Source organism: Nasonia vitripennis (assembly GCF_009193385.2).
Source record: "Nasonia vitripennis strain AsymCx chromosome 3 unlocalized genomic scaffold, Nvit_psr_1.1 chr3_random0009, whole genome shotgun sequence".
NCBI lineage: Eukaryota > Metazoa > Arthropoda > Insecta > Hymenoptera > Pteromalidae > Nasonia > Nasonia vitripennis.
The window spans coordinates 2,386,158-2,396,679 of record NW_022279629.1 but is presented as its reverse complement, the minus strand read 5'-3'; the positions used below and the strand labels follow the sequence as shown (position 1 = coordinate 2,396,679).

Below are 10,522 nucleotides of genomic sequence, written 5' to 3'. Positions count from 1 at the left end.
CATGCTTTTTTACGGTTCTCTACTATTTTTAGTATAATTTTAAAGGTAAACAGCTAAATTTCTTTTTTATTTTGGTAATTTTTAGAATATCCCAACTAAGGCTGTTCAGAATAAATTCAATTACAACGCGGGCTTTGTTCTGATTACTTATAAAGTTTAGTAATATTTGGTCATTATGAAAGCCATATGGAATTGACGTAATCGAGTTAATTAAATCAATAAATTTTCTAAAATAACAGGTATTTCAGTCATTTTCCAAAAGGAATCAGTCCATTTCATCTACCCTGGTAAAAATAACTTATTAAATCCGATTCGAAAGATAATAGGGTTTAATTGGATTTCTTAATCGGAAATTATCGAATTAAAACCTATTTAATCGATTAAAATCTATTTAATCTGATTATAAGTTTTAGTCGGTCTTAATCGGATTTAAACAGTTGTGTTTTTAAATAAAATGTTATATTTGTTGAAAAATACATCTGATTGAATCCGATTAAAACAGATTTTAATCGATTAAATTGGTTTTAATTGAATAATTTCCGATTAAGAAATCCAATTACAACCTATTACCTTTTGAATCGGATTTAATAAATTATTTTTACCAGGGTATTTATTTCTTTGAATCCATGAATCAGTATACACGACCAAAAATGTTTTTAACAGGTATAAAGTAAAGGTACGTCCATCTAATTATTTAGGTTTTAAAGGCATTTGGTTTTAATCGAATGTACTTAACTAATAGAAACCAAAAGAAATAAGCTTCGTGATCAAATTCAGTGGCTCAAAATTCATAAAAATAGCCTTCGTCAATAATTTTCCTCTAGACGTAAATTTCTTAACCGCGTAAAACAGACATTTTGGGTGGTTTTTTGAGGTTAGGGACGAGCGCTTGAGGTATCGGTAAAAAAGACGGTCGATTTCGTGTTCAGCAGCACAAAATACATAAAAATACTCTCTGTCAATAATTTTCCTCCCGTCAATCACAGGATAAACCTCTCAACTGCGTGAAAAAGCAATTTTGGGGGGTGTTTTTTGAGGTTAGGGACGAACGCTTGAGGTATCGGTAAAAAATACCATCGGATTCTTGTTTAGCAGCTCAAAATACATAAAAATAGTCGTTGCTTAGAATTTTTCTGAGCCCCTCTAAATATATTAGAGACAACAAAGAAACACATTTATTTCGTTGTAATAAAAAATGCGAACCCCAACATAGAAATAAATAGTAGTGCGGGCGCCGCGGCTTCGTCTACTTCTCAAACTCGCCTTCGTGGCGCTGCCGTGCCTCTTGATTCTTATAAAACGTTTTTGAAATCGTGCATTTTGAATAATTGAAATTTTCCAATCCGATCTAATTGAACCATTTCAAAAACGTTCTACAAAAATTAATTATCATTGAAGATACATCTAATATTTAACAGTATATTTAATAATGACACATTTAATGATTGAATATCATTTTTATCACTGTGTAAATCGCGAGCGTTCTTTGCTAGTCTTCTTTAATTTGGTGTATTTGTTTAAGTTTTATTTGAGCTATTATGCATCTTGCTGTAGAGTTCAGTGTTACCTCATCTTTATTTGAGGTTAAATTTAAGTCTTGGTGTTCAGGACAGATTACTAGCGCAAAACTTATCCATTTTTCGTTATTTAATTTTTCAAAATGATTTTGTTGTTACTTTTAATTTTGGATGACATTTATAGTAAATATCTGAACCAGGGCCTAGAGGCAGCTTTTCCTCGGACGCCATTTTGGAATTTTGTCAAAAATATGAAATCGGTATAAAAAAACACCTTTGACAACGTAAATGTAACGGTGGCAACTATAAGTTTTGACTTCAACTACATAAGGCTGTATCTTTGTATTAAGATGCTAATTAGAAAACATATAAATTAATGAATGTAGTGAAATCAGTTAAAGAAATGTCAAGTATTTAAGTTCAGCAGGTAAGGTTAAATCAGCTATTTAGCGGTTATCAAAAAATAAAATTTTACTAAAAGATATAAAACCAAGAGTAAGCTGCATTTTTTAAAATTATTATTTTAATGCACACTTGCCGTCCTGTTGTCTTGTATTCTACGATGAATTTAGATTCAAACATAAGCATACTTGCTAAAAGTCACAATTATAAGAGTTTTAATAAAATAATTTATCGCTTTTTTGATAAAGACAATGCAATAAAAACCCACAGTAAAGTAGATGTAATGCAGTAATTTGGATTTGAGATTTTTTGCCACAAAGTTTCATGCGTGTATAACAATTTTTACGACTAACGGTTGGAGACAATGTCTTGAAGGAAAAAATAAAACTAACAATTTGGATCTTACATCGATGGATTATAAGACGACGGGACAGCAAGTAAAAAATAAAATAATAATTTTCAAAAGCGCAACTTCCTCTTGGTTTTATATGTTTTAGTAAAATCTTATTTTTTGATAACCGCTAAACAGCTGATTCAACCTTACCTGCTGAACTTTAATACTTGACATTTTTTAAAGTGATTTTAGAAAAACTTTTGAAGATTTTTTAAATGTTTCTCAATTATTTCAATGATTTTATGATTTTTAAATGTGAAATTAGCATCTTAATACAAAGATACAGCCTTATGTGGATGAAGTCAAAACTTATAGTTTCCACCATTCTACTACACATTCGAGCGTTTATATACGTGATGTGAGATCAAAATTAAGAAATGCAACTAATGTGGCTGCATAAGTAATACATATAATTTATTAATTGTGTACTCCAAACCAATAAATCGCATAGAAAGTGGCATTATGGATAAGTTCTGAATTTTTGGTGTTCATCTCATTTAATCACGTAGAAAGTACGGCATACATTTAATTATAGTAACATTGAGTATACAAATACAACAATCTTAAAATTCATGGACTCCCGAGTTACCATTTTCTAAGAACATTTTTTTAAGTCTACCTTAGTCGAATGATAATCATATGAGAATCATATAAGAATCCCATGAGACTCATATATAATTTTAGCATGATTTTCACGTGAGAATCACTTGATTCTCATCTCAGATTTTTCAGTAGGGTCAAGTCAATCAAGGGGTTCTATTTTTAAACTAATTTTAGAACTGAAATGCGCGTTTATTATGTATGACTACGCTGAGAATAGAATTTCCAGCGTTTCGTTTTGGACTTCACCTCGCATTTTCATAACTTGGAAATCTAGGAATATTTTGCTTTCTGATGCTGTACCACTTGGATCAACATGTGGTTTTGATTTTTATGTAGAATTCTTTGGATAGTATTTAATTTCTGGTGCAAAAATGGTTTCGCATTTTAAGTACCGAGGCTGCGAAAATGCTTCTATAGGTGTTGTAAAATAATAAACTCCGGAAGGTTTTTGGAAAAAGGTAACGAAGAAAATTAGTCTTACCGTTGGATAAGTGTCTTTACTCCACCGACAGCGACCGTCAAGATAGTACACAAAAATGATACTTGTGCCACCACTAGTGCATTGCTTTTCAAGATTTTTGTGTTCAGGCGCTGAGCGTCCGCTAGGATGACTTAAGCACTAGCAAAGAATGAATCTCACTATAGCTTCAAGATCAAAACGAGTTTTGTGTTTGAATGATTCTTCTATAATTAAACAGAATTTGCTTAATTTTTTTATATAATTTTGCTCATTTATTCGCACAAGATGATTTGGATCAGATGTAGGCAAGTCATTAAACACAAAGCGGATTTCCATTTCGAAGCTATTGTAAGATTAATTCTGCTTGGTGAAAATAATTATCAATATGCAAATTTTTAACATTTGTTATCCATGTGCCAAGAAAACATTATATAATAGATAGGGGAGATTGAGAAAGAAACTCTGAAAATAAAAGGAACATGAATAGTGAGTTTACAGCAACATTAGTTTAAACGCTACACAACCAAATTACGTCATCAGTTCCAATTAGGTAAAAAGGGTTGTGAAAACCGTCGGTATTCAAAACCGAAACCCAAACTCGTTAAGCAAGATGATAACGTTACATTCGGATGTAATCACTAAAACAATCGAGTACGCTAAGGTCAGGAGGAACGTGCATGGACCGATTAAAATGGATCTCACGGAAGCGTTTCTTAGAAGAACTGAGAAAGTTAGAGGAAAACGGTATACTGGAAGGTAAACTGAGAGAAAAATCTTTTAGATTAAGAACATGCAGTATGGATGGTTTGCCTAGCTTCGTCAGTGTCAAGGGCATACACAGCAACTCGTCAACTAAACAAACCGCAGACTACAAGAAGTCTCTGCAAGAAGCCATAAAAGCACGCAACGGAGAAATGGAGTATATAAAGAAGCTTAAAAATGAAGTAGATGAACTTATTGGGGACTGCTAGACTAAGTGCGGAGGAGCATGTCATCATATGGCTGAATGCTAGATGGAACCGAAGTGATTCCTCTGCAAAGAGAATGGGAAGAAGGAAGAAGGCTGTAAACATATAGCTCGTTCCGGCGGCTGTAATATATTCAGGCACACTCTAGATTCAGTAAACAATATTACATATACCAGCATCAAGAGTATGAATCGACGAGGGCAAAAGAGGCGTTCTATGCTGTGGTTGGATCAGCCACTCTGGCTCAAGTGCGAATGGGTTTAGTCGGTGAGAATCCAACACACCTTGGACATTGCTATAAGGACTGTTTCGACGACCGTATCTGTGCGGGCTGTCATGCTTTTCCTAAGATTTTCCCTAATATCTCCTTGTTCAAGAAAAAAGAACACGCACACATGCACATACACGCGCGCGCGCACACGCACACATACACATGCACATACACGCGCGCGCGCACACGCACACACACACATGCATATGGACTTTTGAATTACTTACTATTCGCTCGTCTTCTAAATGTTCAGGAAATTCCTTTTTAACAATATCTGCATAAGCTATCAAAACTTTGACAATAGTTTTAGCAAATCGCTTCATGTATCTTTTCCAAATTTCTGGATCTGGACACTCGAGTTTTGAAACAACGTCGAAGCATTGAGTCAATTGTGTGAATACATCGACGACTGATACACTAAAGAGAGTATGTTCACTACTTTTCTGAAACTAAAAATTAAAATAAAATTACTTGTTTAAATCGGAAATCAAAATATTATTTTAGTCTAGCAAAAATTTAGACTCACCCCATCTTTTTTGTCTCTACTAAAGGCACCATGTAGGTATTCAAGAGAAACATCATCGTTTTCGTTAAGCCATTGCATGACAAATGGCTCAAACCAAGCTGGATATTCTGGTACCTGACCTTTGTAGGGCGGTACGTCTTGCACATAGTTTGTATAGAGCCACTTTACTTTAAAATGAAGATTCATATACGCGGATGATTTGCAAGACCTACTCTGTTCATGTTCATCAAGAGCATCTTTGACATCCAGAGCAAATAGTGACCATACGGTTGCAGCTGATAATTGTCCAATGTTAAGCTCCTGAGGAAACTGATTTAAAACAGGTGCATAACTGTTGCGGTCTTCATCAATTACTGAGACTATTAGAGCAATAAGTTTATGCCAGAAATCTAAAGAAGCAGGCGAATTTTCATCTTCGCGGCGAACTTCATTTGGATCAACTTGAAATTCACGACTGTACAGATCATAGCAATTTTGAAAAAGAAATTGATACGTTGATTTCAAACAAGCAATTACACAATCCTTGACAACGTTACTAGCTCGCGGGGGAGAAGTTAATTCTTGCACTTTCATACGAAAAAATGTTATACTTGTCAATAAATCAACTGTAGATTTTAGATCCATTAATTTTTCTTGACTTGATGCAGGAAAATTATTACGATACATACATAGGTCAATCCGTAATGAGTTATGCAGTTGGTCAAGTAATTTCACAAACTTTTCTTTCTGTAAAAAAAAATACACGAGTTGTAAAGAAAATGTGTTTTATTAGGCATTATTATTTTTTTGCAACTAATTTTGAGTTAAAATTACTTATATCTAAATGATTAACTTTTTTAATGATTTGTATAATCACGTTCCTATTTCTTTAAAATTGTTTACAGTCAAGTAATTTATCATAGTAAGAATAAGAACAGATGGCGTGCGCGTATACAACACAAGAGAGGGGGAGCCTTGAAAGTATAAAAAAGGTTTAACAGTGCTAATCTGTACCATTTTGTCTCTGGTTTGTCTAAAGTTCATTCTCAGTAAGTATTCTGGGTCCTCTATATTCCCGGTACGCAAGCTCTGCTTCTCCTGCCAAGTATAGGCATACCAGACCACTCTCCTTGTGTGTGATATTACGGAAACCTCTATACATGTAAAATCGTTTATAGAACGAAGAAGAATATATTTTTAGTTCTATTTGAATATTATTATTTGAATACAAAACCTTATCATATTGTTTACCCTCCCCTCCCCCCTCCCAAGCCTGAAAATAACCTCTAAGTGTACAAGCTAATCGCTTGACTCCCATGTAGAGGTTCCTTTAACAAGTTAGGACATAAAGACCGACTTTCGAGACCCTCTACCCCTTACTACATTTTATCACGCGATATTTTGCCCAATGTGTAAAGATCTTCGTATATTCCCTCCACTATTAGACCTTCTGTTACAGGTTCTATGACATCCATCGACTCGTGGGAAATTGTATTCACCTTTGGTCACAATAATTACAGCTTTACACAATTTTTTTCGAGTGTTCACGCGTATTGATAAACCTGGATTACATACACAACGCATCAGGTACACTTGTATGTATAGATAAGGTTAGTAATTTTATAGAATGTCGGTTGCCCATACATCTACAGAACCAAGGAATTATTTCTGTAGACTGGCTTGCTTCCGAGGATTCGACTGAACGTTATCCAATTCTTCCGTGGCAAAATGTTCATTTAATGTGTTTACTATGCTTTAATTACTCGTGATTTATATATAATTAATATTTGTATAGTTTTACTGGGAATTCCAGTCATTATTTATTTATAGACCCAGTTCTAATCCGGTTAATATCACATTTCTGATTTATTCCTATAAAGTTATATTAACTTGTAAAAATGTTTTGTTTCTTTTTTTTATAATTTTATTTAATTGTTTGAATCGTGCGGCGTTCTGTGGTCGCTAGATGTTATTGCTTGCTCATCTAACATTATTTGATTCAATATTATTATTTCCTCAATTGGTACTTAGTATTATTATCATTTAATTTAAGCTCTTATAACCTCAATTAATATCTAATTTAAAGCGTTTACAACTTTAAATTTATTATGTATGTATTCCCTTATCCTAGCGCCACGATTATTATATATCTATCCCCTTATCCTACTACCAAGATATTATTATATTATGTTGTACAATTATATCCCGTTACCTTTATCATTATTTTTGATTTAATTTATTCATTTTTGTTTTTGCTTGTATCTGTACCCTCTTCCTGTTCAATTTCCTGTATATACCGTTTGAGTTAATTTATGGTTACTACCCGTGTTTCATTCCCTTTTTGAATTTCCGCGTTGTGTGTTAAGTAGTTTATAGCTATTATTTCGCCTGGCTATTTATATTCAGGTTTGAATTGGCCTACCTTGGGTACCTAAGGAACATAAATCATTTCTCTTTCTCTCAAGTGTTTAACATTTAATTTCTCATCGTAATAGCATTTTGAGCGGTGTTTTAATTGTACTAGATTTATCGCTCCCATCGTTCTAAGTTAAGCGTAAGCTTCTGTCGTGTCATCAAGACAATCGTCGTATGTTTGTAAGTGCTCTTGTGGTGAATAACTTGACGGTGTGCGTGCACGTCTGCCAAAAACTAATTCGTGTAGTGAGTAATCTAGTCCGTCGTGTTCCGTAGAATTATATGCGTGCTGTGCTAATGGTACGACTTCATTCCAATCATCGTTGTCTTTGATTTACATTTTAATATACTCTTTGAGAGTATGAAACACTTGCTCTATTACTTCGTTTGACTGTGGATAGTATGCGGTTGTCAAGTGCTTATCCACTCTGAATATTCGTGCGAATTCTTTTATTACCCGGTTCATAAAATGTGCTCCCTGCTCGAATATAAGGGTTACAAGTGAGCAGAAATAACAAATTAATTTTTCTGTAAGTGCTTGTGTTACTTTCCTTGTCATTGCGGGTTCGACTGTTACTAGTATGCAAAATTTTGTAAAGTTGTTTTGGATAGTTCATATGTAACGGTTTCCTCTTTTGGTCTGTAGCATTGGTATGCAGAAATCGAACGATATTTTGTCAAATAGATGAGATGGAGTATCGGTAATAAGCATTAGCAGTTTTGTTTTTACTTGAACTAGTTTCTTTTCTTGGTACTCTGCGGGTAATGCGGGTAAACATAAAAATAAAAAAGGGCAAAGCTAACAAATTTAAAATTTATAAACCGATATTTTGGAATGAAAAAATTTATAAAACAAAAATGTTGAATTGAAATATTGCGAAAGGAGATATTTTTGGTTGAAATACTGCGAAAGAGATATTTTTAGTAATTTCAAAATTTAGTTTTTCAAAATTATACCCTTCTAATATTTCGAGACTTAAAATTTTACCATTCCTTATAAATAAATTCGTAATTTTTCTTCCTAATCTTTATTTTTCAAAATTTTTACCCTCACGAACGAATTAACAAATTGTCTGACGTCTACTCGCATGTTTCGCCAATAGTACTTGCCTGCTATTCTGTATGTTTTGTTCATTCTCTTATAGCCGCCAATTGATGACTCATGATATTCTTTGATAGGTCTGTATATATTCTCGATCTTTGGTAATGGTAAGTTATTTTTAAATAAAATGATCGATATTGCTTTCCCTTTGTAGGTTTTGTTACACTGCTCAATTACGTGTTCCCAGTTCGTGAGCGTAATTATTCTCTAATTCTCTGATAAAGCTGATCGACGTTTATAGATCCTACAATATCTGGTCTTAAAGATTTGTCGTGTAGATGTTTCTTTAAAATTATGCCGAACATGTATGTCTCTTTATATTTTGTTACGATTATCTTGCATATGGAGCGTTGTGTTTTTAATAGCTCTTTTGTGTGTATATAGCGTTTTTCTATTAAAGAGTTTAGTATCTCTGTGTCAAGGGCCATGTCTTCTGCCAAAATATAAGCAAGGTTGCATTTATGCAAGAACGGGCGCCCTAACTTCTCTTTTTCTTTTTGACTTGGTCTATATCCCTTCGATGGTACCGGAAAATTTGTAGTAGTAGGAATCTCGTGCGACACTAGTGTTGTTGCTTTAAGTTTTTCCCCAGGTAGCCCAAGAAGTTTAAAAATCTTGCGGCCCTATCCTTGCTTTCATTGGAAAAATCGTTACTATATTGACAGTCTCTGACGCTTCATCTTCTTCTAGATTAAATTCTGCTTCTCCCTCTTTTATGGCTTCGTAGGCCTCCAGTGTTACCTCTGGTGTATTCAATTCTTTGTAATGATCTGTAGTATTAACCAGATTCTAGAGAGCTAATCACTTTTGTTTAGGGTGGGAGGCTCGAAAGAGTAGAATTGGGTTAGTGCGATAGCGCGCACTATATCCTGGCGTGTACCCAGTCTAGCACCACCTTTAGTCATGTGTTGGGCCATGTCAGCTGCCTCCATAGACGGGGGGATCCGGGTGGTCGAGCACATGCCGGAATAGAGAAAATTTATGGAGACTATGAACAAACTGGTAGGAGAAGCACAGAGAGAAATCGTAATCGAATCGTAACTTCAACGCGAGAGACATGGAATGGGGCCTGCACAGAAGAATATGCAGCTATCAACCACCAATATATTCTACAAGCACAAGGAGAAACGATAATCGGACGCCAAAGTGAAACACCAGACACATTAACCGAGAAACACTAGCGGAGTTAATTCAAAGTGCGAACCTCTCATCTAACGGGATTCCACAAGAATTAACTGGAAGTGAAAAAGCAGAGCCATTAATAGAAAGAACTACTGAACTAATAACTGAGTTCTATGATGTGACTATGCCAAAGGTGTCCACCAGCTACCTGAGAAGACCGGTTTACTGGTGGACACACGAAATCGCTAAGCTAATAAAATAAAACTTTCACGCCAGGAGGAGGGCCTAAAAAGCCTGGAAACGACATAGGCCGGAAGCCGAGGACTTGTCCAAGAGACACGGCAATATGCGAAAAATTCTTAGGGACGCAATAAAAGAGAGGAAAAACCTTGCTGGGCAAAGATCATTGATGACGTAAAGATAGACCCATTCGGATACGCAATCGTGACACGAAATGTGGGTGAAATGAAACGAACGGAACCCATGGAGGCAGAGGCGATGGAAAAAGTAATAGATGGGCTGTTCCTCTCACACTCCATTCGACCTCAGAGAGGAGCGACGGAGGTCCCCGCAGACGAGATACCCTTTTTCATAGAAGGCGAACGGCAACTTCATCCCTCAAAAGCGATAGGGCTCCGGGATTGGATGGCATCCCTGCGTCGCTCCCTGAGCTGCTCCGGAGATCTATAATCAGTGCCTGGCCAGGCTCATAGTGGAAAAGAGTAAAAATCGTGCTTATCGATAAGCTGAAGAAAGAGGCAAA

At 35.1% G+C, this 10,522-nt stretch overlaps 1 protein-coding gene across 10 annotated transcripts in view; it reads right to left on the bottom strand.

Moving 5' to 3' along the window:
• Positions 1 to 3,229: 3,229 nt before the first annotated feature.
• The window catches only part of LOC107981437 (protein unc-13 homolog A), an 893,220-nt gene continuing 885,927 nt past the window's right edge, over positions 3,230 to 10,522 (bottom strand). For all 10 annotated transcript variants that reach the window (XM_031927059.2, XM_031927063.2, XM_032601854.1 and 7 more), the window contains 3 exons: positions 5,142 to 5,867; positions 4,843 to 5,064; positions 3,230 to 3,535 (listed from right to left, as the gene is read on the bottom strand). In XM_031927059.2, coding sequence (XP_031782919.1) covers positions 3,245 to 3,535; positions 4,843 to 5,064; positions 5,142 to 5,867 — 1,239 coding nt within the window. In that variant the 3' untranslated portion in view covers positions 3,230 to 3,244. The remainder of the gene's footprint in view (positions 3,536 to 4,842; positions 5,065 to 5,141; positions 5,868 to 10,522) is intronic.